The sequence below is a fragment of the Passer montanus genome, unplaced genomic scaffold (genome assembly GCF_014805655.1).
Source record: "Passer montanus isolate IOZ18808 unplaced genomic scaffold, ASM1480565v1 scaffold157, whole genome shotgun sequence".
NCBI lineage: Eukaryota > Metazoa > Chordata > Aves > Passeriformes > Passeridae > Passer > Passer montanus.
The window spans coordinates 649698-677016 of NW_024362827.1; the positions used below are offsets into that span (position 1 = coordinate 649698).

Consider the following 27319-nt stretch of genomic DNA (forward strand, 5'->3'; position numbering starts at 1 on the left):
CCCCGAGGGGGGCTGGAGGTGGCCTGGGGACATCGGGGGAGCGGCTCAGAGGCTCCCCGGGTGCCCCGTGCAGGGTGGGGGGCACCCCCTGCCCCCCACGCTCTGCCGGCTGCAGGGCCGGCGAGGAGGAAGAGGAGGAAGAGGAGGAGGAGGGCTCGGATTCCCCAGGAATCCTCCAGGCCGAGCTGACGAGCGGCCACCCCCGGAGACAACAAAGCCCCGCTGTTCTCCGGGCACGGCCCGCCTGACCCGACGGGACTTTTCCATCCCCTCCCCGCCACCCGAACCCCGGCGATCCGAGGGGAAAACCTCCTCCTGTCCACCAGGAACACCCCACGCGAGCGGGAGAGGCCGCGGGGACCCCCCAGACTCACCCCGGGAGCGAGGGACGGAGCGGGAGCGGGGGCAGCGAGCGGCGAGCGCGGCTCCCGGGGGGGCGTGCCGGGAGCGGGGGGAGCGCACCGAGGGCCATTGTCCCATTGTTCGGGCTCCCGAGGACAATGGGCCATTGTTGTCCCCGGGGATGCCATTGTTCGCCCTCCCCGCGGAGCCCAGGGCCGGCTCCGTGTGTGGGACGCCGCGGAGCAGCGAGGCTGGGACGGTTCCTTCCCCACGCCCGGCCCTGGCGCGGCTGTACCGTCCTGGGAAGGCTCGGCACGGCACGGCCCGAGGGGCTGCGACCTCCCGGAGACCCCCGGGGACGGGCTGAGAGCGGGGGGCTCATCCTCCATCCCTCATCCCTGCACATTCCAGGCTGAAGGCACAAACCCGCCTCTGCCTCCGGCCGGCAATATCCCGATATTCCATCCCCGGGATGCCCCGGAGCTGCCCCGGCACGGCGGGGTTCGGCTCCCGGGAAGCCAAAGAGCGCCCGGGAAGGGACGGCCCGGCCCGGATCCCCGGGGCTGATCCCGCTGGGAAACTCAGCTGAGGGGCCGAGGAACGGCTGGGGGAGGGGGAAGGAGCGGAATTCCAGGAGCAGGGAAGGACAAGGAGCAGAATTTCAGGAGCAGGGAAGAAGGAGCAGGTAAAGGAACAGAATTCCAGGAGCAAAGTTCCAGCAGCAGGGGAAGGAGCAGAGTTCCAGGAGCAGGGGAGGGAGCGGAATTCCAGCCCCTCCGCAGCCCGAGGGATGGATGGAGCAGGGGAGGGACCCGCTGTGGCCAGGGACACCCTCGCTGTGTCAACAGCCGGGAAAGGCAGGAGGAACTGCGGCCGGGAGCGCGGGATGAGCTCTGGGATGAACCCCGGGATGAGCCCGGGAGAGCCCCGGGACAGCCCCAGAAGATCCCCAGGAGAGCTCCGGGATGAGCCCCGGGACAGCCCCAGGATGAACCCCAGGAGAGGCCCGGGATGAGCCCCGGAAGATCCCCGGGATGAGCCCCGGGAGCGCTCCGTGCTGGGCTGGCCGAGAAGCGGACGCTGCCCCCGCGGGACTCAGCCCGGCCGCGGCCCCTCCCTGCCCGGGCTGCGACCACCCCGGGGATGCAGCCCCGGAGCGACCCCGGCCCGGCTGGAGGAGCCCCCGAACCCCCGAGCGCAGCCCCGGGGCTGAGGAGCCCCCAGGCTCGGGCTCAGCCCCTCCGGAGCTTTGTCCCCACACTGTCCCTGGGGGTCACCCGGCCACCCTGGGGGGGGCCTGGGTCTCCACCGCCAGCCCGGGGAGGTGACAGCGGCTGGGGACAGGGACAGGTCACACAAACGGGGAGGTGACAGCGGCTGGGGACACGGGGAGGTGACACAAACGGGGAGGTGACAGCGGCTGGGGACGCGGGGAGGTGACACAAACCCCGGGAGGTGGCAGTGGCCGGGCACAGGCGGAGGTGACACAAGCCCGGCCCCGGGTCCTTCACCGGTCCCCGGGAGTGATGTGCACACCTGCAGGGTGCCACTGCCACCGTCGCTGTCCCCGTTTCCTGTCCCCTTATCTCGCCCCCGTTATCTCCCCGCTGCCGATCGGGGCTCGCGGCTGACGGGCCCCGAACGCAATTTTGGGGCCCCCGAACGCAATTTTGGGGCCCCGAACGCAATTTTGGGGCTCCCGAACGGAATTTTGGGGCCAGCTGTCCCCAAACCCCTCCGTGCTGCCGTCACTGCCCCAAATGGGGGCTCCCCCCCTGCCCCCCAACACCGAGCGGCTCCGGGGGTGACAGAAAAGGGTCGGGAAAAGAGGAGACCCCCGGGAATCCCGGCCCGGCTCCGGCTGCTCCTCCTGATCCCGGAATTCCGGCCGGGATCGGGGTCGGGGCCGGGCAGAGCCGAGCCCGCAGCTCCCCCTTCTGTCCGGAGCCCTCCGGAAGATTTTTCCCGTTCTGGCAGGAATTTGGGATGCCCCAGGCAGAATTCCCGCAGAATTCCCGCAGAATTCCCGCGGTTCGGGAAAGGAATTCCAGCTGGGAAGGAAAAATCCCCTGGGGGAGGATGGGAAGGGATTTCTTGGGAAAAAGGGATTTGATTTTGGGATAAAGATATTTATTTTGGGGGGTAAAAAAGAAGATGAATTTGGCATAAAGAGATTAGTTTTTTGGGAAAAGGGATTTGTTTGGGAAAAGGATTTTTTTGGGATAATGATATTGGTTTTGGGGAAAAAAAAAGATTATTTTTAAGAATAAGGGATTTTTTGTGGGGAAGAAGGGACTGGTCTCAGGAAAAAGGGATTTGGTTTGGGAAGAAGGGATTGGTTATGGGATAAAGGGATTTGTTTGGGGAAATTAAGGATTATTTCTGAGAAGAACAGATGGATTTTAGAAAGATGGGATTGATCTGGGGAAGATGGAATTGTTTTTGGGATACAGGGCTTGGTGTGGGAAAACTTGAGCCCCCAGACCCAACCCCCAGGGCAAACCCCTGGGATCATTTCCCCACCCCGAGCCTGGGACCCCACTGCCAGCTTTTGTGAAAAACCCCATTTTATTCCCCAAAAGCCCGAGTACAAAACAGGATCCCCAGGAGCTCGGGGCTGTCCTGGTCCCTAACTGGAGACGCTCTGCAGGAGGGTGATGTTGTCCCCCTTCAGCATGATCCGACCTGCAACCAACGGAGTGGGATGGGGCGCCTGGGGGGCCCCAAAGCCTGGAGCACGGCCCCACAGCCTGGAGCACAGCCCCAAAGCCTGGAGCACGGCCCCACAGCCTGGAGCACGGCCCCAAAGCCTGGAGCACGGCCCCACAGCCTGGAGCACGGCCCCAAAGCCTGGAGCACGGCCCCACAGCCTGGAGCACGGCCCCACAGCCTGGATCCCAATCCTAAAACCAGGATCCCAATCCCACAGCTGGATCCCAATCCCAAAACCTGGATCCTAGCCCCAGTCCCACAGCTGGAGCCTGGCCCCAAAACCTGGATCCCAGTCCCACAGCCTGGATTTAAGGTCCCACATCCAGGTTCAGGACCCCACCCCTGGATTCCAGGTCCCACCCTGGATTTTAGGGTCCCACCCTGGATTTCAGGGTCCCACCCTGGATTTCAGGGTCCCACCCTGGATTTCAGGGTCCCACCCTGGATTTTAGGGTCCTGGATTTCAGGGTCCCACCCTGGATTTCAGGGTCCCACCCCGGATTTTAGGGCCCCCCAGCTCCAGCCCCCCTGCCCTACCCAGCTGCTTCCTGGATTTGGTTTTGGAGTGAATTTCCTCAGCATCATCCAGCACCAGGTTCATGTACTCATCAAAGCCCTGCAGGAGCAGCACAGCCCCGGTGAGACCCCAGAAACACCCTAAAAAACACCCAAAACACAGGAATCCCAAAAAAAGCCCAAAACCACAACCCCACCCCCCGCAAAAAACCCAATAAACACATCCAAAACCCCCAAAGAACTCAAAAATCCTCAAAAAACCCAACCCCCCCAAAAAACCCCAAAAACTAAAAAAAAAAAAACAAACTCAATAAACTCCAAAACCCAAAAACCCCCCAAAAATTTTAATAAACCCTCAACCCCCTAAAAAACAGCCCCCAATACAAAACAAAAACAAAAAAAAATCCAAAAACTCAAAAAAATACCCTCAAACACCTCCCCCCCAAAAAACCACCAAAATTAAAGGAAAAAAACCCCACAAAAACCCAAAAAAAGCAACCCAAAAAAACTCCCCAAAAAACCCCCCAAAAACGAGAAAAAACCTACAAAACAAAAAAAAACAACCCAAAAGACCCCAAAAAAACCCCTAAAAACACAAAAAATCCCTAAAAAACCCTAAACACAACCCCCAAAATACCCAAAAAACCCTAAACCCTAGAAAAAAAACTCTAAAAACCATAAAAAACCCTAAACATCAAAAAAAACCAACAAAAACCCAAAAAAACACAAAAACCCTAAAAAACCCCAACCCCCCCCCAAAAAACAACAACAACAACAACCCCCTAAAATACCTCAAAAACACCCCTAAAAACAAACAAAAAAAATCCTAAAAACCCAAATAAAAACCCCAAAAGCTTGGAACTGCCAGGAGAAAAGGAGGCAGAAATGGGTTCAGGGGAGGGGAGAAGGCAGAGCAGGGGTGACCCAGGGCAGGGGGTGACAAAGAAATGGGGCTAAAATGGGGTTAGACGGGGTTAAAAGGGGTTTAAATTGGGTTAAATGGGGTTTAAATGGAAAGAAATGGGATTTAAATGGACTTTAAATGGAAAGAAATGGGGTGGAAATGGGGTTAAATGGGGTTTAAATAGGTTAAAATGGAAAGAAATTGGTTGAAAATGAGGTTAAAATGGAAAGAAATACAGTTTAAATTGGGTTTAAATGGGTTTAAATGGGGTTAAAATTGGGTTAAATTGGGGTTAAATGGAAAGAAATACGGTTTAAATGGGGTTTCAATGGGGTTAAATGGGGTTAAAAATGGGTTAAATTGGTTAAAATGGGGTTAAAATGGAAAGAAATGGGGCTAAAATGGGGTTAAATGGGGTTTAAATGGAAAGAAATACGGTTTAAATTTGGTTTAAATGGGATTGAAATGGGGTTTAAATGGAAAGAAATGGTGTTTAAATGGGTTTAAAGTAGGTTTAAATTGAAAGAAATGGAATTTAATGGGGTTCAAAAGGGAAGAAATAGGGTTTAAATGGGTTTAAATGGGGTTTAAATGGGTTTAAATAGGGTTTTGGGAAGGAATTGCTCCCTGGGAGGGCTGGCATGGAATTCCCAGAGGAGCTGAGGCTGCCCCATCCCTGGGAGTGTCCCAGGCCAGCCTGGAGTGGATAAAATGGGTAAAATGGGTAAAATAAATCAAATTACTCCCTGGGATGGTGGGAGGGGTGGGAGGTGTCCCTGCCCATGGCATTGGATGATCCCTCCCAACCCAACCCATTCCAGGGTCCCCTGGGTTGCTTGGGATGGGATATTGGGAATAAATCCCTCCCTGAATTCCCAGGAATCCCTGGCTGCCCCTGGATCCCGGGAGCCCCCAAGGCTGGATGGGGTTTGGGGCAGTGGCACGGGCTGGGGATGGGATGATCCTGAGGATCTCCCAACCCAAACCACTCCAGAATTCCATAAAAAACCCCCAATTCCAGCACTGCGGGCTCATTCCCGGGTGCCGATTCCCACAGAACCCGAGGCTGCCCCATGCCCGGCGTGTCCGGGCAGGGCTGGCCCCGCCGCCCTCAGCGCCGCTCCCCGCGGGCACTCACGTTCTGCAGGTAGCGGAAGATCAGGTTCTGGAGCCGAGCGTTAAGGACGGAGCCGAGCGCGGCCGGGAGCCCCGGGCCCCGCCATGGAGCCCGCCCGCCCCGCTCCCTGCCCGCCCCGCCGCCCCCCCCCGCGCCTTGAGCGCCGCCGGCAGGATACGATGGGCTGCACCATCACCTTCTGCACCTTCTGGCCCTGCCCGCGGTACGCCATGGCTGCGCGGGGCCGCGGGGCGCGGAGGGACGGCGGCGGTGTGAGGGGATGGAGCGCGGGGCGCCGTGAGGGGATGGAGCGCGGGGCACTGTGGGATACTGGCGGTCTGAGGGAAATGAAAGCGCGGGGCACTGTGGGATAGTGGTGGTGTGAGGGGAGAACAGCGCGGGGCGCTGTGGGATAGCGGCGGAACAAGAGGGGCGGCACTGTGGGATAGCGGCGGAACAGGAATGGGGGCACTGTGGGACAGCGGCGGTGTGAGGGAATGGAGGAGCGCGGGGCGCTGTGGGGTAGTGGCGGAACAGGAGAGGCGGCGCTGTGGGACAGCGGCGCTGTGAGGGGATGGAGGAGCGCGGGGCACTGTGAGGGGAGAACAGCGCGGGGCGCTGTGGGATAGCGGCGGAACAGGAATGGGGGCACTGTGAGGGGAATGGAGCGCGGGGCACTGTGGGATACTGACGGAATAGAAGAGGCGGCACTGTGAGGGGAATGGAGCGCGGGGCACTGTGGGATACTGGTGGTGTGAGGGAAATGAAAGCGCGGGACGCTGTGGGATAGCGGCGGTGTGAGGGCAGCCGTCTTTTCTTACTTTTTAAATCGTTATTTTTAGGATTTTTTTGTTAGTTTTTTTTTTTTTCTTGCTAGTGTTGCGGGGTTTTTTTTGCCATTATTTTATTTTAATAACCGCAGTTCATCGAAAAAAATTCCCTCAAAATGTTCCCCAGGCTCAGAGCTACGGCAGCGCTGTGCCCTGAGACACCCCACTCTAAAATAAAAGTGATTTTTGTGCTCTTACCGCACCGCAGCTTTCCTGTTCATTTATCCCTCCAGGTCACAAAACACCCGAAAAGCAAAAAAAAAACCCCTGAAAACATCTCCCATGTTCCCTCTCCTCCTGTCCCTGTTCCCTGGGAGCAGATCCCAAATCCCCCCCGGCTGTCCCCTCCTGGCAGGGAGTTGTGCAGAGCCACAAATTCCCCCTGAGCCTCCTTTGCTCCAGGCTGAGCCCCTTCCCAGCCCCCTCAGGACTCTCCAAACCCTTCCCAGCTCCCTCAGGACTCTCCAGACCCTTCCCGGCCCCCTCAGGACTCTCCAAACCCTTCCCGGCCCCCTCAGGACTCTCCAAACCCTTCCCAGCTCCCTCAGCTCCTCCAAACCTTCCCCATTTCCCTCAAGATTTTCTCCAGCCCCTTCCCAGCTCCCTCAGGATTTTCCAGCCCCTCAGGATGATCCCCCCTCATTAATTCCTAATTAACACTCAGCATTCCCAAGCTGTTTGATGCCATTCATTACAAACAACCCCACGGACACCACAGTGAGCAGCCTACCTTTAATCCCTTAAATAGAATCATACAAATATAAAATGGAAGAATAAAATATTTACAGAAAAAAAAGAACAAAAAAAACCAACCCCAAAACGAAATGAAAAACCCAAACCCAGGGGGATTCCAGGCAATCCCATCTCCAGGGGCTGGAAAGGAGGGAAGCAGCCACGGGGGAACATTCCAGGTGGTTTTTTTTGTCCCTTCCCAGCTGGATGTGGGAGGTTCACTGCAGGGAGAAATCCTCAGAACGCAGAGGCACTTGAAGCAATGCTCCTTTTCCCCCAATTCCAGCAGGAATTTTGCTTTTCCCCCCAGTTCCAGGAGGAATTTTGCTTTCCCCCCATGGCAGGATCCCAGGAAAACAAAATTCCCCAGCTCATCCCGAGCCAGGCTCACCCTGGCAGGCTTTGGTCCGAGATCCTGCCTCAGCTTTGCCCTCTTTTCCCTGAATTCCCCCCAAATGCGAGTCCATCCGTGGCGTCCAGAGTTGACACAGTAACTCCAGGCTTTTTTGGGATCCTCAGCCGGGAGGGAGCTCTGGGGATGGGGCTGGGCCCCTCGGGGCGCTCCAAGTGCTCTGTCCTGTCCCTGGCACAAACCCAGCCCGGCATTTTGGGAGAACTGAGAGCAGACTCTGCCTAATCCAACAATCCAGCTGGCCAAGGATCTCCTCCACGGATCCAACAACATTTACAGCATTTCTGTGGGATGCGAGGAGGAAATTCTGCTTTTTCAGGATTTTTTTTTTTTTTTGGTGTCGCGTCTTTTTGTCCCGTTTTGTCGTTTTTTTCCCCCAAAACCTCCCCTCTCAGCTGTCAATCATCTCCGACAGTTCCAGCAGGAGATCGTCCTCGTCCTTGCCCGGATCCAGGTCGATTTCTGCCTCCAGTTTTCCCCCGGAGATCTCCCAGATGAGCTTCTCAAAGTCATCCTCCACCGAGAGCGCGGCCTTGGCGCCGGCCGAGCTCAGGCGCCGCAGCTTCAGGGGAGCCTCCAGCGAGGAGGAGGAGGAGGAGGAAGAGGCAGAGCCCTCGGAGTGTGCCAGGGAATGGCCCTGGCTGCCGGGCTGCAGCTCGGGGCTGGGCAGGGCACAGAACACAGAGTCAGGGGGAGCCTGAGGGGGTGAGGCTGGGCTTGGCAGGGAGGGGAGAGGGCTGGGCTTGGGTTTGGGGGGTCCTGGATTGGATTTGGGGGGCTGGGATTGGGTTTGGATTGGTTTTGGGGGTCTGAGACTGGGTTTTCAAGGCTGGGATTGGGTTTGGGGAGTCCTGGATTGGGTTTGGGGGGGCTGGGGTCGGTTTGGGGCGTCCTGGATTGGATTTGGGGGGGCTGGGATTGGGCTTGGAGAAGGTTTGGGGTGGGTTTGTGGGGTCCTAAATTGGATTTAGGAGGCTGGGATTGGGTTTGGAGGGTTTGGGGTTGGATTTGGGGAGTCCTGGATTGGATTTGGGGGTCTGGGGTCGGATTTGGGGAGTCCTGGATTGGGTTTGGAGGGGTTTGGATTGATTTTGGGGGGGCTGAGATTGGGTTTTCAGGACTGGGATGGGGTTTGGGAGTCCAGGATTGGATTTGGGGGTCCGGGCTCGAGTTTGGGGAGCTGGGATTGGATTTGGGGAATCCAGGATTGGTTTTGGGAATCCAGGATTGGATTTGGGGGGCTGGGATTGGTTTTGAGGAGTCCTGGATTAAGTTTGAGGAGTCCTGGGCTGGTTTTGGAGGGGTTTGGAGGGGCTGGGATTGGGTTTTCAGGACTGGGACTGGGAAGTCTTGGATTAAGTTTGGGGGGCTGGGGTTGGATTTGGCAGGGGCTGGGATTGGGTTAAAGGGGCTGGGGTTGGTTTTGGGAAGCCGTGGATTGAGTCTGGGGAGTCCTGGACTAGTTTTGGAGGGGCTGGGGTTGGTTTTTGGAAGTCCTGGACTGGGTTTGGATTGGTTTTGGGGGCCTGAGATTGGGTTTTCAGGACTGGGACTGGGTTTGGGAAGTCTTGGATTAAGTTTGGGGGGCTGGGGTTGGATTTGGCAGGGGCTGGGATTGGGTTAAAGGGGCTGGGGTTGGTTTTGGGAAGCCCTGGATTGAGTCTGGGGAGTCCTGGACTAGTTTTGGAGGGGCTGGGGTTGGTTTTGGGAAGCCCTGGATCACTTTTGGGGCCCTGTATCAGTTTTGGGGTACCCAGGATTAGTTTTGGAGTCTGCGATTAGTTCTGGGAAGTCCTGGATCAATTCTGGAGTCCAGGATCAGTTCTGGGGAGTCCAGGATCAGTTTTTGGGGTACCCAGGTGCAGCATTTGTAGAACCCCAGACATTAATGCACAGACATTAATTACAATTAAGGGCTCCTCTGTAGGATTTTGGGATTTCCCCCAGCCCACGTCCATCCCTGGGGGCAGCAAGGAGAAGGGAATTGGGGATTTGGGGTTGGGATTTGGGGTTACCTGCTCTGGGAATTCTCCCTCCGAGGGTTGGAGCCCGGGCTGTCCTCTGGAGAAGGGGGAACAACCTGAGAATGAGGAGCAGGACAAGTCTGAGGATCTAAAAAATCCCAAATTTTTCCTTTTCCACTTCACCTGAAGCAGGACATTGCAGAAATGAGGAATCTGGAATTTTTGCCTTTGGAAAGGACAAAATATTCCCAAATCCCAGCAGAGAATTCTGGAGAACCTGAGAGGTTTTAGCACCTAAAAAATCCAAAATTTTAGGAGATTCTTCCTTTTGTGCTTCACCTGAAGCAGAGCATTCCTGAAATGAGGAATTTTGGGTTTTTTAAGGAATTTTTGCCTTGGAAAGGACAAAACATTCCCAAATCCCAGCAGGGAATTCTGGAGATGCCTCCGCAGCAGGAATGTGCTGCCCCTGAGGGTTCTGGGGTGAAAAGGGCTGGGAGAGAGGGAGAAAATTTCAGATTTCCTTTTTTTTTTTGGGAATCTGGGGGGTTTGGGGCCTCACCTTGGCGGGGGGCTCCTGGGTGTCCCCGCTGGTGGCACTGAGTGGCTTCACTGCCACCACTGCAGGGGGGGGGCCCTCGGGGCCCTTCCTCTTCAGGGGCTGCTTGGGAGGGGCTTTGGCATCCAGAGGCTTCAGGCACACCTTGGATTTGGCTGGGGTGCAGGGAAAGGAGGGAAAAAGGGAAAAATTATCCATCCAACCTCTTCATCTATCAAATCCCTTCCTTTATGAACCCCTTTATCAACCACACCCCTTTATCAAATCCCTTTATCAACCAAATTCCTTCCTTCATCAGTCACACCCCTTTATCAATCAAACCCCTTTATCAAATCCCTTCATGTATCAAATCCTTTTATCAAGCCCCCAGCTCTGTCTCTCCCTCTCAGGCAGCTGAGCTCCCAAATCCCAACCCCACATGGAGCATTCCCATAAATCCCAACCCCACACTGAGCATTCCCACAAACCCCAACCCCAAACAATTCCCACAAACCCCACACAGACCATTCCCCTAAACCCCAACCCCACACTGAACAGTCCCACAAATCCAAACCCCAGATCATTCCCATAAACCCCAACCCCACACTGAACATTCCCTAAACCCCAACCCAGCCCATTCCCAACCCCAGACCATCCCATAAACCCCAACCCCACACAGACCATTCCTTAAACTCCAACCCCCACCAGCCCATTCCCAGCCTCCCCCAGCCCATTCCCACCCAGCCCATTCCCATTCTCACCCAGCCCCATTCCCATTCCCCAGCCCCATTCCCACCCAGCCCCATTCCCAGCTCCCCATTCCCATTCCCCAGCCCCATTCCCATTCCCAGTCCCCATTCCCAGCCCCATTCCCATTCCCCAGTCCCATTCCCCATTCCCATTCCCCATTCCCATTCCCCATTCCTCATTCCCAGCCCCCATTCCCCATTCCCAGTCCCATTCCCCATTCCCATTCCTCATTCCCAGCCCCATTCCCATTCCCCATTCCCATTCCCCATTCCCATTCCCCATTCCCATTCCCCATTCCCAGCCCCATTCCCATTCCCCATTCCCCATTCCCATTCCCATTCCCACCTCTGCCTCTCCTCTCGGGCAGCTGAGCTCCCTTTTTCCCCGGCTCCTTCTCCGGGGTTCCGGCTCCATCCTCGGGGGCTTTTCCCCCTCTCCTCCTGCCCGCCTGGGCTGGCCCCACAGCAGCCTCGGGGCTCCCTGATCCTGGGCCTTTTTCCTGGTTTTTGTCCTGGGTTTTTTCCTGGTTTTCAGCTGGAATTGCCCCAGCTCCCTGCTGCAGTTTCTCCTCCTGCCGCTGTTTCTGCTGCCGCTTCTCCCACATGATTTCCTCCAGGCTCTTCACCTGAATTCCAGCATTCCCTGAATTCTGTCAGGGGAAAAACACACCAAGAGGGTTCTTAGGGGAAAAATCCTGGGATAAAAACCTATGGAGATGTCAAGGATTGATCAGAAATGGGAGGGATTGATCAGAAATGGGAGGGACCGATCAGAAATGTGAATTTTTTGTCATAAATTTGTTCAGACTCACCTCAGCAGGGGCAGAGCCGTTTTTGGGGGAAGGTTTGTTCAGCTCCACGATCATTTTTTCTTCTCTTCCAGGTGCTTTAAACAAAGAAAAACATCAAAAAATTGGTTTTTTTTGTTTTCTTGGGGGGGTTATTTCCCTATTTGTATTAACAGGAAGCAATTCCTGCAGGATTTTCTCTCTCCTTCAGTCCCACCATGGAGTATTATTATTATTATTATTATTACTATTGTTGATGCTCAGAACTCCCAGGGATAAAGCAGAACTCCCAAAGGGAAGCAGAATTTCCAAGAACAATCAGAATTCCCAGGCAGAAAGCAGAATTCTGAAGGAGGAGCAGAATCCCCAGGGACAATCCCAATCCCAACCCCAGAGGACAATCCAAATCCCCAGCAGAATCAGAATTCCCAAGAACAATCAGAATTCCCAGGTGGAAAGCAGAGTTCTGAAGGAGGAGAAGAATTCCCAGGGACAATCCCAACCCCCAGGGCCAATCCCAATCCCAGAAGACAATCCCAACCCCTGAGGACAATCCCAACCCCTGAGGACAATCCCTATCCCAACCCCTGCGGCCAATCCCAATCCCAATCTCAATCCCACCTTCAGGGCCCATCCCAGCCCCAGGAACAATCCCAATCCCAGTCCCAGCCCCAGAGCCCATCCCAATCCCCATCCCAGCCCCAGGGCCCATCCCAATCCCCAATCCCCAGCCAGGGCCCATCCCAATCCCCATCCCAATCCCCAGGGCCCATCCCAATCCCCAGGGCCCATCCCAATCCCAGCCCCAGGAACAATCCCAGCCCCAGGGCCCATCCCAATCCCCATCCCAGCCCCAGGGCCCATCCCAATCCCCAGCCAGGGCCCATGCCAATCCCCACCCCAGCCCCAGGGCCCATCCCAATCCCCATCCCACCCCATCCCAGCCCCAGCCCCAGGCCCCCTCTCACCCAGCAGCCTGGTGACCCGCAGCAGTTTCCTGCCCCTCAGGGCAGCCTCAGCAGGAGCTCCTCCAGGAGCAGCAGGGATGTTCTCCCCGCTCTGCTGCAGCCTCAGCGCCTTCTCCCTCTTGATCTCCTCCAGGGTTTTGATCCGAACTTCTCCGGCCCCTCTGGCTCTTCCAGCCTCGGGCAGCTGCACCCTGCCTGCCCCAGCTGCAGCAGGGCTGCTCTGCTTCCTGGGCTCAGCCTCACTTCTGGCCCTGCTGCTCAACTCCTCGGCTTTTTCCTTCTCCTCTCCCGACCTTTTGTGGTTTTTTTCCGCCAGGGCTCCACTCAGGGATTTGCTGCGGGCAGCAGGGGAGGGTTTTGCTCCTGGATTGGGATCTTCAGCTTTCCTTCCTTCTCCTGGGATTTTGGCTGGGGGCTCTCCTCTCCTCTGGTGGGCTCTCTCCAGGCGGATTTCCTCCAGGGTTTTCACCCGGATCTCCTCGATGGGCTTGGCAGCTTTGTCTGGAAAATCCAGCCCGGGAATGAGGAGAGATCAGGGAGGGGGAAAAGCCTCCAGGACTGCTCCCAGCACTGAGGGGATTTGGGACTGGGGGCTCTCAGTGCTCCTTGGGCTGGGAGGACTCTGAGGATCATCCAGGGACACTTTCCCTTGCCCAGGGACACTCCAGGGATGGGGCAGCCACAGATTCCCTGGGAATGAGCCTGGAGTGCTGAAATTGGGGTTTTTAATGGAATTCTGGAGTGGTTTGGGTTGGGAGATCCTCAGGATCATCCCATCCCCAGCCCGTGCCACTGCCCCAAACCCCATCCAGCCTTGGGGGCTCCCGGGATCCAGGGGCAGCCAGGGATTCCTGGGAATTCAGGGAGGGATTTATTCTCAATATTCCATCCCAAGCAGCCCAGGGGACCCTGGATTGGGTTGGGATGGGAGGGATCATCCAGTGCCATGGGCAGGGACACCTCCCACTGTCCCAGGCTGTAATTTGATTTATTTTACCCATTTTTTCCATTTTATCCACTCTCCAAGCTGGCCTGGGACTCTCCCAGGGATGGAGCAGCCTCAGCTCCTCTGGGAATTCCATCCCAGCCCCTCCCAGGGAGGGATTCCTTCCCAAAATCCCATCCAACCCCATCAGTCTGCAGCCATTCCCCTCATCCTGGGCCTCCATTCCTTGGGAATATTCCCTTTCCATCTTTCCTTCAGGCCACAATGAGATCACCCCAAAATTGCTCCTCCTCAGTCTGAACAATCCCAATTCCCTGAACAACAAATTCCTCCCCCTCCTTTAAACCACCTGGGTTTGGAAAATCAGAGCCAGTTATCCTTTCAAATTAACAAAACAAAAAAGAAGGAATATTTCAAATGCAATTTTCACCTGTCTCAGTGCTGCTCTGCTCAGAGGGCAGCCCCAGCCTCTCCTTCAGGGACTTCAGGACTTGAACTAAAAAACGAGAGAAAAAGTTGAAAAAAGTGGCAAAAATCCCAATTTTGGGTGGGGAATGAGACAGGAGAGCACCTCAGTGGGACTCAGAGCGACCCTGAAGCCTCAATCAACATGCAGAAAGAAGCAGGAGAAAGGAGAACAGAAAATCCCAAGGGGAAAATCCTGGACAGAAAATCCTGAACAGAAAATATGGGCAGAAAATCCTGAACAGAAAATATGGACAACTCCCAATTTGCAAAAAAAAATAATTCCTTTGCAAATTTCCTTGCAAATTATCCAAGGAAAATCAGGATTAAAGTCAAGAATGAAGAGAAAGAGGAGGATAAGGAGGATTTTAGGGATATTAACTCACCACCTTGTTTTTTGGCTTTTTCCTTGAGTTTCTTCAGTTTGATCTCTTCCAAGGTTTTGATTCCAAAATTCAAGTTGTCATCTGGAAGCACAGAAGAGTTCAGGGAATTGGGGTGAATCCTCCCAGAATATTGGGAATAAACCCTCTCAGCACTCCCCAGGAGCTGAAAAGCCCCAGAACAGGGGGGATTTTGGAAAAGTGGCAGCTTTTTTCAGCCTCCAAGGGAAAATCCACACTTCTGAGCACAAAGTCATGGAGAGGGATTGAAGATTCCTGAATTCCATGGGTCTGGATTTCCACAATGCCTGAAGGGACATTTTCAGGCTTTGAACTCCACTTAACCCCATTTCAACTCCACTCGAACTCTTTAAAATTCCACTTTTTACTCCTCACAATTCCACTTTTTACTCCTCACAATTCCACTTTTACTCCTTCAACTCTACTTTAAACTCTCTCAACTCCACCTGAACCCCCCCAAACTCCACCTGAACCCCCCCAAACTCCACCTGAACCCCCCCAAACTCCACCTGAACCCCACCTGAACCCCACCAAACTCCTCTCAACTCCACTTAAACCTCCCCAAACTCCACCTAAACCTCCCAAAATTCTTCTGACTCCACCTAAACCCCTCTCAATTCCACTTTCACTCCATTCTGTCCCACCAAACCAAACCAAGCCAGGAGGTTTCCCCTGCTTTGGAGGGAGTGACCTCCTGGACCCAGCATCCCTGGCCCTGCTTTATCTCAGCAATATTTTGCTCTGGGATGTGGAATTGTGGCCCTGCAGCCCCTGCAATACCTGGCTGTGCACTGGGGTTGGGTTTCCTGGTGGAAATCACCCTCAGGCCGTTGTGGGCTTCTGTGGCTGGGGGCTGCACGGGGGTTTTGGTGTCTTCTCCTTCTTCAGAAAGCTGGTCTGGAAGGGAAAATCAAACCCAAAACGAAATTATTTGTACTCAAAATGAAATTATTTATGCCCAAAACGAAATCATTTATATCCAAAACGAAATTATTTATGCCCAAAACGAAATCATTTATATCCAAAACGAAATTATTTATGCCCAAAACGAAATTATTTAGACCCAAAATCAAATTATTTAGACCCAAAACGAAATTATTTAGACCCAAAATGGAAATATGTATGCCGAAAATGAAACTACTTATGCCCAAAACGAAACTATTTATGCCCAAAACGAAATTATTTAGACCCAAAATGAAACTATTTATGCCCAAAATGAAATTTTTTAGACCCAAAACGAAACTATTTATGCCCAAAACGAAACTATTTAGACCCAAACTGAAATTATTTAGACCCAAAATGAAATTACTTATACCCAAAACGAAATTATTTAGACCCAGAATGAAATTATTTAGACCCAAAACGAAATTATTTAGACCCAGAATGAAATTATTTAGACCCAAAATGAAACTATTTAGAACCCAAACTGAAATTACTTACACCCAAAATGAAACTATTTATGCCCAAAATGAAACTATTTATGCCCAAAATGAAATGCCCTCGGCCTTGAGCAGCCCCCGCAGCGGCGCCGAGGGGCTGGGCTGCAGCGCCAGCTTGTTCTGCTGCAGCTGCAGCGCCAGCTTGTTCTGCTGCAGCTGCAGCAGCTTCGCCTCCTCCTCGGCCGCCTCGGCGGGGTGCAGCAGGGATTCAGCAAAAATGCTTTAATTTCAGGTGGTTCAATATTTCAACACCAACAACAACATCACCACTTTTCCCTGCATGTTAAACCCCAAATTCTGCGATTTCCCTCCCGATTTACAGCGGAATCATTTGCAATAAACTCTGGATTTCTCACCATCATCATCCTCGTCGTCGTCGGCGGCGTTGATGACCAGGGGCGGGTGGGTGGGGCTGGGCACGCTCTCGGAGCCCTCGGCCTTGAGCAGCCCCCGCAGCGGCGCCGAGGGGCTGGGCTGCAGCGCCAGCTTGTTCTGCTGCAGCTGCAGCGCCAGCTTGTTCTGCTGCAGCTGCAGCAGCTTCACCTCCTCCTCGGCCGCCTCGGCGGGGCTGGGCAGGCTGGCTGCAAGGAAATGTTCCTGAGATGGAGCTTGAAGGTGTGGGCTTGAGATACAACACTGCTGGAGGCAGCACCCATAAAGGGATTAAAGGAGAAGGGGAAAGGAGGCTTGAAAAGCCAGAATCACCAAGCATAGAGCAAGGGAAAAAAATTAAAATTAATTTCATAAAAAAAATTAAAAATATAATAATTTCAGTCCATTTCCCTGATTGCAAAGCTGCCTTTCATGAAGAGTGGCTGCAAAGGAAAAATATTCCAGATTTTACCCCAAATGTTGTGAATTTGAGAATTAAACACTGCTGGAGGCAGCACCCATAAAGGGATTAAAGGAGAAGGGGAAAGGAAGCTTGAAAAGCAAAAGTCACCAAGCATAGAGCAAGGGAAAAAATTTAAATTTTAATTTCGGTTCATTTCCCTGAAATGAAGTTCATTTCCCTTTCAGGAAGAGTGGCTCCAAGGAAAAACATCCCAGATTTTACCCCAAGTGTTGTGGATTTGAGGATTAAACACTGCTGGATTCAGTTCTGGATTCCCCATCTATAAAGGGATTAAAGGAGAAGGGGAAAGGAGGCTTGAAAAGCAAAAATCACCCAGCACAGAGCAAGGAAAAAAATGAACATTAGAAGTTCAGTTCATTTCCCTGACTGCAAAGCTGCCTTTCAGGAAGGGTGGCTGGAAAGGAAAAATATTCCCAATTTTTACCCCAAATGTTGTAAATTTGAGAATTAAACACTGCTGGATTCAGTTCTGGATTCCTCACCCATAAAAGGATTAAAGGAGAAGATCAAATCCAGGTAATTTTAAGGAAAATTCAGCATGAATTTTGGATGTTTTGAGGGAAAATGAGGTGGAAAACTCACTTTTGCTGGGGGGAAGGAAGATCAAATTCACATAATTTACTGGAATATTCAGCATGAATTATTTAATATTTTGTTGAAAAAAGAGGTGGAGAACTCAGTTTTGCTGGAAAGGGGAAAGGAAGCTCGAAAAGCAAAAATCACCAAGCAAAAATTACAGAACAGAATTTTTAAAATTAGAATTTTGCTCCTTTTCCCTGACTGCAAAGCTCCCTTTCAGGAAGTGTGGCTGCAAAGGAAAAATAGCCCAAATTTTGAGCCTTAAGTTGTAAATGTGAGAACAGAACACTGCTGGATTCAGTTCTGGATTCCTCACCCATAAAGGGATTAAAGGAGAAGATCAAATCCAGGTAATTTTAAGGAAAATTCAGCATGAATTTTGGATGTTTTGAGGGAAAATGAGGTGGAAAACTCACTTTTGCTGGGGGGAAGGAAGATCAAATTCACATAATTTACTGGAATATTCAGCATGAATTATTTAATATTTTGTTGAAAAAAGAGGTGGAGAACTCAGTTTTGCTGGGGGGAAGGAAGATGAAATCCAGGTAATTTTAAGGAAAATTCAGCATTAATTCTTGGATATTTTGAGGGAAAATGAGGTGGAAAACTCAGTTTTACTGGGGGGAAGGAGGAGCTCATCCACACAATTTATTGGAATATTCAGCATTAATTTTTGGATGTTTTGAGGAAAAAAGAGGTGGACAACTCACTTCTGCTGGGGGGAAGGAAGATCAAATCCAGGTAATTTTAAGGAATATTGAGCATGAATTCTTGGATGTTTTGAGGGAAAAAAGAGGTGGACAACTCACTTCTGCTGGGGGGAAGGAAGAGCCCATCCACGTAATTTACTGGAATATTCAGCATGAATTATTTAATATTTTGTTGAAAAAAGGAAGTGGAAAATTCAGTTTTTCTGGGGGGAACGAAGATGAAATCCAGGTAATTTTATGGAATATTCAGCATGAATTCTTGGATGTTTTGAGGGAAAAAGAGGTGGACAACTCACTCTTGCTGGGGGGCAGGAAGAGCCCATCCACGTATCGGCCCTTGGCGTGGTGGAAGGCACAGTTGTGCTTCTGGCAGCCCCCAGGCTGGTTCTCCCAGTAGCAGGCGATCTCACTCCGCTTTTTCTGGGAAAAAACACAAAGCCCAGCTCCAAATATTTGTGGGGAAAAGCAGGAATTCAAGGTAAAAGTGAGAGAGTGGAAAAATGGAATTTGGGTGGAATTTTTCTTAGCATTCAGCTGGAAAAGGGAGGACACTGTCAAGGAGTTAAATTAATAAAAAATCCAAAATGATGGGATTATTCACAGGGAAAAAATTCAATTTTCAGGTTTTAATTGCTGGTGAAATCCACCTGAATTTACCTTTCAGAGCTTTAGCTCCTTCCCATTTTTTTTTTTTCATCTTAGACAATTCCAAGAGCTCAGGATAAAGGATCTGGAGAGAATTTGAGCTCTCAGGAATTTCAAGAGGTCAGGGTGAAAAAATTGGGAAGAATTTCAGCTCTCAGGAATTCCAGGAGCTCAAGACAAAAAATTTGGGGAGAAATTCCAGCTCTCAGAAATTCCAAGAGCTCAGGATAAAAAATTTAGGGAGAACTCAGGATAAAAAATTTGGGAAGAAATTCCAGTTCTCAGGAACTCCAAGAGTTCATGATAAAAAATTTGGGAAGATCTCATGATAAAAAAACTGGGAAGAATTCCAGTTCTCAGGAATTCCAAGAGCTCAGGATGAAAAATCTGGCGAGAGCTCAGGATAAAAAATTTGGAGATAAATTCCAGTTCTCAGGAATTCCAAGAACTCAGGATGAAAAATGTGAGGAGAGCTCATGATAAAAAAAATTTGGGGAGAAATTCCGGTTCTCAGGAATTCCAAGAGCTCAGGATAAAAAATTTGGGAAGAGCTCAGGATAAAAAATTTGGAGAGAGCTCAGGATAAAAAATTTGGAGAGAGCTCAGAATAAAAAATTTAGGAAGAGCTTAGGATAAAAAACTTGGAGATAAATTCCAGCTCCCAGGAATTTGTTTCCCACCACATTCAAAGAATAGGATCTGGCAAAAAAAATTAAGGAATAACATCATTTAACACCAACATTTCCTACTGAGAAACACCTTAAAAACTGATTTTATTCCTCCTCTACCTCCCTCCTGGTACCCAAAGCCCTGTAAACCCCTGCTGGGAAGGGCCACTGGTCCCTGCAGGGATTTTTGGGGTGAGGAGGGGTCTGGGGGCACTCACATCGATCTCCATGTGCCTGAACCTGCAGACATTCCTGAAGCAGCGCCCCTCCTGCCACAGCGTGCACACGGTCTCGCTGCCCAGGGCGGCCTCGCAGTGCCGGAAGGAGCAGGAATCGCCCTGGAATCCACAGGGAATCAGCAAAAAATGGGAAACACACTCGGTGTCACGGAGAGAGGGGTGTGGGGGAGCAGGAATCGCCCTGGAATCCACAGGAAATCAGCAAAAAATGGGAAACACACTCGGTGTCACGGAGAGAGGGGTGTGGGGGAGCAGGAATCGCCCTGGAATCCACAGGAAATCAGCAAAAAATGGGAAACACACTCGGTGTCACGGAGAGAGGGGTGTGGGGGAGCAGGAATCGCCCTGGAATCCACAGGGAATCAGCAAAAAATGGGAAACACACTCGGTGTCACGGAGAGAGGGGTGTGGGGGAGCAGGAATCGCCCTGGAATCCACAGGAAATCAGCAAAAAACGGGAAACACACTCGGTGTCACGGAGAGAGGGGTGTGGGGGAGCAGGAATCGCCCTGGAATCCACAGGGAATCAGCAAAAAATGGGAAACACACTCGGTGTCACGGAGAGAGGAGTGTGGGAAGGAGAACGGTGCAGGGGAAAAAAAAAACAGGTGGGAAAAGGATATGGGGTAAAAATGGGGTGGGAAAAGGACAAGTTAAAAAATGGACAATCACAGAGGTTAAAAACGGGATGGGAAAGGGACAAAGGTTAAAAAAGGCATGAGAAAGGGATAAAGGTTAAAAATGGGATGGGAAAAGCACACAGGTTAAAAAAATGGACAATCACATAGGTTAAAAATGGAATGGGAAAAGGCCATGGGTTAAACATGAGATGGGAAAAGGACAAAGGTTAAAAATGGGATGGGCAAACACACAGGTTAAAAATTGGGATGAGAAAGGGATAAAGGTAAAAAACGGGATAGAAAAAGCACAGGGTTAAAAAATGGGATAGGAGAGGGACAAAGGTTAAAAATGGGATGGGAAACGCACAGAGCTTAAAAAAATACATGGGCTGGAAAGGAAAAAACCCCCCAGGTTTCAGAAGTGGAGCTGAAGGACGAACCAATAACCAATAATAAATCAATAAATGCCTGAAGAGGAGCTGTTCCCCTGCCCCTGCCCAGCTGGCCTCACCTTGTTGCAGGTGGAGTAGAAGTAGAAGTAGCAGTCGTCGCCCTGGCTGGACATGCTGGGGCTCCTGGCTCTGCCCCAGCCCGGGCAGCAGCGCCTTCCCAGGGGCTCCTGCTCAGCTGCCACTGCTGCCTCCTAGCAGGGACCCTGCGGGGAGATGGGGTGGGGGTCCTGATCACTGAGCTGGGGCTGGGGGAAACCCCAGGGGTGTTAAGATGAATTGGTTGAAAATTTTGGTTTTTAAGACAATTTTTTGTCAGGTTTGGGAAGAACTGCGGGGGTTTTGTCAGAATAAATCCTAATTTGTGATCTTAGTAATAGTTCTGGGTCTTGAGGTGGAGACAAATTAGGGGGTGACCCCAAAAAATCAGGGGGTGACCCAAAAGAGAGGCACCAATATTGGGTGTAATTTTGGGTTATCAATGATACAGGAATTCTTTAATAATAAAGGAAATAAATATTTTAATATCATTATTACAATCTATTACTTCATACTACACTATCGATACCAAGCCCAGGGGATTTTTTTTCCCCTAATCCAAGGGAATTTTTCCCCCAACCCCAGGGCATTTTTTCCCAGACTTTCCCCCCAATCCCAGTGGATTTTTCCCTGATTTTCCCCCAATCCCAGAGGATTTTTCCCCCAGTCCCAGTGGATTTTTTCCCTGACTTTCCCCCCAATCCCAGAGCATTTTTCCCCCAGTCCCAGAGCATTCCCCCCAATCCCAGAGCATTTTTTCCCTGACTCTCCCCCAATCCCAGAGGATTTTTCCCCTGATTTTCCCCCCAATCCCAGAGGGTTCCCCCCAATCCCACTGGATTGCCCCCAATCCCAGAGCGTTTCCCCCCTGATTTCCCCCCAATCCCAGAGCATTCCCCCCAATCCCAGAGCATTCTGATTTCCCCCCATTCCCCCCAGTCCCAGCCCCAGAGCTCACCTGGCCTGGCCGAGCTGGGGCCCACCTCTGCCCAGCCATGCAGCTCCCTCTCCTGTAGGCCGAAGGAGTCCGTCAATGAACAACAAAGGGGCACAAAGAATTTTTGAATTTTGCCTTTTTTGTTTGTTTTTTTCCTCCTGACAATTCCAAGGGAACCTCTCAGCCAACAACTCCAAACTCTGAGGTGCTCTCAGAACAATCTGACAACTAATGGAGGAATTGAGTCCATTGCAAATGTGGCACACTGCAGACAGCCAGGGATATTTTAGCTCTTCCAATAAAAAAAAATAATAAAAAATAACAAAAAAATTTAAAAAAAAAAGCCCCAGCTCCTTTTTTTTAAAAAGATGAACTCAGGATTCAAAGTGGCTGCAAAAATGAGGCTCCATCTTCCACAGCTGGGGAAATTTTTTAATTTATTTTAATTTTTTTTTGGTAATTATTTAATTCAGTAAGTTGCAATTTCGGGTCTTCTGAGGTTTCTTCACCTATTAAGAAAAGACAAAAACCTTCCCCCGTCTTTGTGAGCTGTACAGCAAGGAAAAAACCCCCCAGGTTTGTGGTTATAAACCCAGAAATGTGTTCACACACCCCCCAAAAGAGGCAGGGACAGCAGCACAAGGAGAAAAGCAGCAGGAAAATCAGAATTTGGGCAAATCAAACTCTCACCGGGGGGAAAATGAGATTTTTGGGGAAAAAAAAAGAGATTTTTAGGGGGAAAATGAGATTTTTAGGGGGGAAAAATGACATTTTTGGGGAGAGAAATTACATTTCTGAGGGGGAAAATGAGATTTTTTGGGGCAAAAATGAGATTTTTGAGGGAAAAAATGAGATTTTGGGGGGGTTTGGGGACAGCTCAGGGACAAACCCATCCATCCCCGTCCCTCAGGCAGGAATTGTTTGGGAATTCGGGCAGGAATGAACTGGGTTTTTGTGGAATATTCCAATTTTGCCATTTGTGCTGTTCCCTCATCATCCATCCACCATTAGCTCTGATCCAGCAGCTGATTGGGGTTTTGGGGCCACCAAAATTTAATTTATTCTTTTTTTTTCACATGAATCACACTTGAATTTTGGATATTCTTCTAAAAATCTGATTTTTAGGGTTCTTTTCCACACAGCCTTGCAAACAAAGCAGCTGAAACCCAAATAAAAATCAATTTTACCCCTCTGACATTTCTGTGCAAAGGATTCCTGACTCCCTGGGGAGGACAAAACCCAAATAAATTGTTTTTTACAGCTCAAGAAGAAGCAGTTGCAACCTTTTACTCACACAAACACTATGAATTTTCCCAGGATATTTTTTTTTTTTGGCCAGGGAATTTTCCCAAATCTAAAATAAAGAGAGGAAAAGTTGGGTTCTTATGTTAATTATTGTTTTTTCTTTTTGTGGCTGCTTGACAAAGGGAATAAAAGAGGATTTAAGTGCAGGGTTCCCTCCTGTTCTTCCATCTCCACGGGGTTAAATTCACTTTTGGAGCTTCAAAATCAGATTTTTTTCCAGGGATTTTACTCCTAAAAACTCCTGGAGCTCCTTCTGCTGGAAGTTCAAAGTTTTCCCAGGTGTTTTCCCCAATGCTCTTGGCAGTAAAAAAATCAAATTTCAAGCCTGAATTCTTCGCTTTGCTGAAGGCAGCACTGAAATCCTGAGGAAATCAGGAATTCCAACCCAAAGCAGGAGGAATTCCGGGCTGGAAGGTGGAATTTCCTTTTCCTCAGGTCTTTTCCACACCTAAAAACTGCAACATTTCTACATCCACCACCCTGGGGGGGAAAGAAAATCCCTGCAGGTTGAATTATTTCAGACATTAAATCCGTTTTTTGCCTTCCACATTTTCCAGATTTCTGTTTAGAGTGTGAATCTTTAAAGGATTGGAATAAAAACCTTGAAAATAAACAACAACAACAGAAAATAATCAACCCAAAGCTCCCCCCAAAACCCCTCCAAGGTCTGAACTCCATCAAGGTGGTTTAATTATTAAAAAGGTTCATTAAAAACCTTTTTTTTGTCGAATTTTAAACTGGTGTCAAGGTGGGAATCAAGAAAAAAATCAGAATAAAAATGAGTAACTCTGGTGCACTCAGCAGGTCTGGGATGAACTCAAGTTATGGAGAATTTTAAACCCTTTTTTTGTCCAGAAATCATGAAAATCTTCAGGAAATTCATGAAAATTTTGTAGAAAAATATTTTTTAAAGCAATTACTTATAAAAAAAATTAAAATACATTAAAATGCAGCAGCTGAGGGTCAGCAAAAACCAGGCCAAAAAACCAACACAACCTTTTTTTTCTTTTTAAAGGGAAAATAAAGAAGTTTCCCTGCACTGCCCTGAGGAATTCTTGGATTCCAAACCCCAGATTTCCCTGGAAAAGCCTCTCCTGCTGCTTTATTTGTGCCTCAAATTCCTGGCGTGATTCACCTCCTGTTTACCAGGTGCCAAGGAAGGAAAAGCAGCAGGAATTCCACATTTTAACCCCTTTTTTGGCCATTTTTGGGCCATTTTTTTCTCTTTCCTCCTCAGGAATCAACCCCAAACCAAGGGAAGCTGCTCCAGCCACTCTGAACAAAACAGGAATAATTAAAGAAAATTTATTTTCTTTTTTTTTTTCCTGTGTTTCTGAGCTCAACCCCAAGGCCTGGCAGCGATTTCCTGTGACAGTTCCTCCCCCTCAGGGGAATCTTTTATTAAATTTAAGAAAAAAAATTCGATTTTCCCTGAATTTCACCTTGGAAAAATATCAAAATGACACCACCAGGAAAAACTCCTCCTGCTCTGCTTCAGCTGTGCCCAAATTCAACCCCAAATCCTTTATTCCCCACGAAATTCCCTTTTATTTATTCATATTTTTAATATTTTTTATATTTCCGAGCCGGGTTTTATTTAGGAAATGCAATTCCGGGAATAACCCGGAGGCGATCCCTTCAACAACAACAACAAAAAATTCTCTTTTTGGCGTTTCCGTAACAAAAATCGACGTCACAAAGCAAAAAACCTTTAAAAAATAAGAAAAAAAACCCTAAAAATTCACGTATTTGCGTTGTTTTTAACAACCTCCGGGAGGAATAACCTTAAAAAACAAGGAAAATACCCCAAAAATTCAGGGAATCGCGTTGTTTTTAACAATCTCTGGAAGGAATAATTTTTAAAAAACAAGGAAATTTTTTAAAAAACGAGGAAAATACCCCAGAAATTCAACGATTCGCGTTGTTTTTAACAACCTCCGGAAAGAATAATTTTTAAAAAAACAAGGAAAATACCCCAAAAATTCAAGGATTCGCGTTGTTTTTAACAAGCTCCGGGGGAATAACCTTAAAAAACAAAGAAAATACCCCAACAATTCAGGGATTGGCGTTGTTTTTAAGCAGCTCCGGGAGGAATCCAGCCCGGCTGCATCCAGAGTTACTCAGCTCCTGAAGTTCCTTCAGGGAATGAGGTGACTACGTTAGAAATGCCCCTCAGACGCGTTGCTACAACAGGAAAATAAAGGAGATTTAACCTGAAAATGAGGAGATTTAGGAAAATTGGGATGGCCAATTTGTTGAGGGGCTGAAAAAGCCGCGGGCCTGCCCCGGGCACGCAGCTCGCCCTCCCCAGAGCCCCGGGGGAGCAAAGCCACCTCAGCCCGGCTTTATTCCCACCTCAGGCCGCCTTTAATCCCATTTCAGCCCGCCTTTATTCCCACCTCAGCCCGCCTTTATTCCCGTTTCACCCCGCTTTATTCCCGTTTCAGCCCGCTTTATTCCCGCCGAGCCCGCCTCGCCCCTCAGCGTCCCCGCTCCCGCTGTGGGGACGGCGCGGGGGCCGCGCGGCCTGGCGGAGGAGCCGGGCCTGGCCCAGCCGCACCCCCCGCCCGTGCCCCCCTCATCTCCCGCCAGCCGCCGCGGGGCTCCGGAGCGCTCTATTTACGGTCGGTCAGGGAGTTTTACCGAGCCCCCGGGGGCCGCCGTGCCGCTGCCGCCGCCGCCGTGTCCCCGGTGCCCGGCTCAAAGATGGCGCCCGGCGCGCGCGCAGCCTCAGCGCGCCCGCTGCCAAGATGGCGGCCGGATGTGGCTTCGCCCGCCCGACAGGAAGGGAGGGGTGTGAGGCGGTGCGGGGGTGGATTTTGCCGGTTTTTGACTTCCCCGCCTCTCGAAAAGGGGCCAAAGCCTTTCTCTGTGAAGGGAACAGGGCCGTGTTTCTCCATCCTGCCGCGATCCGCCGCCACCGGGTCCCGGTGCCCGGCTCAAAGATGGCGGCCGGAAGTGGCTTCACCCTCCCGGCAGTAGAGGGCAGGCTGGCGCCTGAGGAGAGGGGCGGATTTTGCTGTTCTTTAGCTTCCCCGCGTATCAAAAAGCCTCAAAAAGAGGACAAAGCTTTTCTTTCTGAAGCGAACAGTGTTGTGTTTCTCCATCCTGTCCCGACCCGCCGTGTCCCGCTGCCCGGCTCAAAGATGGCAGCCGGAAATGGCTTCATCCTCCCGAGAGGAAGGAAGAGGACGGGCTGGCGCCTGAGGAGGATAGAAGTGAATTTTGCTGTGCTTTGGCTTCCCCGAGCTTCAAAAAGCCTAAAACATAGGAAAAAGCTTTTCCTTATGATGCGAACAGGGCCGTGTTTCTCCACCCTGCCACGATCCGCCGGGGCCGCCGCCGTGTCCCGGTGCCCAGCTCAAAGATGGCGCCCCTGCAAAGATGGCGGCCGGAAGTGGCTTCACCCGCCTGACATGAAGGGAGAGGGCGGGCGAGCGTCTGAGGCGCAGCTGGGGTCGATTTTGTTGTGTTTTTTTTTGCTTCCCCGCGTTTCAAAAATCCTTCAAAAAGCCTCAAAAATGGGTCAGAGCTTTTCCCTAGGAAGCGAACATGTTTCTCTACCTCCATCCACTGGATTATTACCCAACCCAGGGCAGCCCCTCAGGGCCCAGCTGCCCCTTTTTGGTGGCGTTTGGCAGCAATTTGGGCACTTTGCTTGGTGGAAGAAGACTCAATAACAGAAACCCCACACGGAGGGGATCCCCATCCCTGTTTCCACCTCACTGGAGCCGTTTCTGGGCAGGGTTTGGGACAGATCCCCCCGGAGCAGGGCACAGTCACACATTTTATTCTCTGGATGCTTCATTCCTGTTCAACAGCCAAAAGCTTCTCACTGCCTTCCATAGGAAAAATCCTGGAGAGGGAATTATGTCTGTGTTGAGAGAATGTGAATAACACACATGGGGTCTATATAAATTATTACCCAGCACTGCTCACCCAGGGCAGCCCCTCAGGGCCCAGCTGCTCCTTTTTGGTGGCATTTGGCAGCAATTTGGGCACTTTGCTTGGTGGAAGAAGCCTCAATAACAGAAACCCCACACTGAGGAGAGCTTGGGTTGGATCCCCATCCCTGTGTCCACCCCACTGGAGCCATTCCTGGGGAAGGTTTGGGACAGATCCCCCCGAGCTGCCGGACACACAGAGCAGGGTACAGTCACACATTTTATTCTCTGGATGCTTCCTTTCTCTTCAACAGCCAAAAGCTTCTCACTGCCTTCCATAGGAAAAATCCTGGAGAGGGAATTATGTCTGTGTTGAGAGAATGTGAATAACACACATGGGGTCTATATAAATTATTACCCAGCACTGCTCACCCAGGGCAGCCCCTCAGGGCCCAGCTGCTCCTTTTTGGTGGCATTTGGCAGCAATTTGGGCACTTTGCTTGGTGGAAGAAGACTCAATAACAGAAACCCCACACTGAGGAGAGCTTGGGTTGGATCCCCA

General features: G+C 50.9%; 2 protein-coding genes across 2 annotated transcripts; both read right to left on the reverse strand.

Moving 5' to 3' along the window:
* Positions 1–2450: 2450 nt before the first annotated feature.
* Positions 2451–5972, reverse strand: SNRPE (small nuclear ribonucleoprotein polypeptide E). Its single transcript, XM_039702579.1, has 4 exons — positions 5770–5972; positions 5609–5639; positions 3592–3783; positions 2451–3027 (listed from the first exon to the last, which is right to left on the reverse strand). The coding sequence occupies exons 1-4, from the start codon at positions 5821–5823 to the stop codon at positions 2972–2974; spliced, it is 333 nt and encodes a 110-aa protein (XP_039558513.1). The 5' UTR covers positions 5824–5972; the 3' UTR covers positions 2451–2971.
* Positions 5973–7138: 1166 nt separating this feature from the next.
* Positions 7139–25603, reverse strand: ZC3H11A (zinc finger CCCH-type containing 11A). Its single transcript, XM_039702580.1, has 14 exons — positions 21590–25603; positions 20655–20798; positions 19503–19622; positions 18268–18391; positions 16183–16407; positions 15168–15284; positions 14301–14450; positions 13949–14089; positions 12573–13073; positions 11629–11702; positions 11163–11466; positions 10092–10243; positions 9581–9645; positions 7139–8227 (listed from the first exon to the last, which is right to left on the reverse strand). The coding sequence occupies exons 2-14, from the start codon at positions 20706–20708 to the stop codon at positions 7957–7959; spliced, it is 2298 nt and encodes a 765-aa protein (XP_039558514.1). The 5' UTR covers positions 20709–20798; positions 21590–25603; the 3' UTR covers positions 7139–7956.
* Between the last annotated feature and the right edge of the window lie 1716 nt (positions 25604–27319).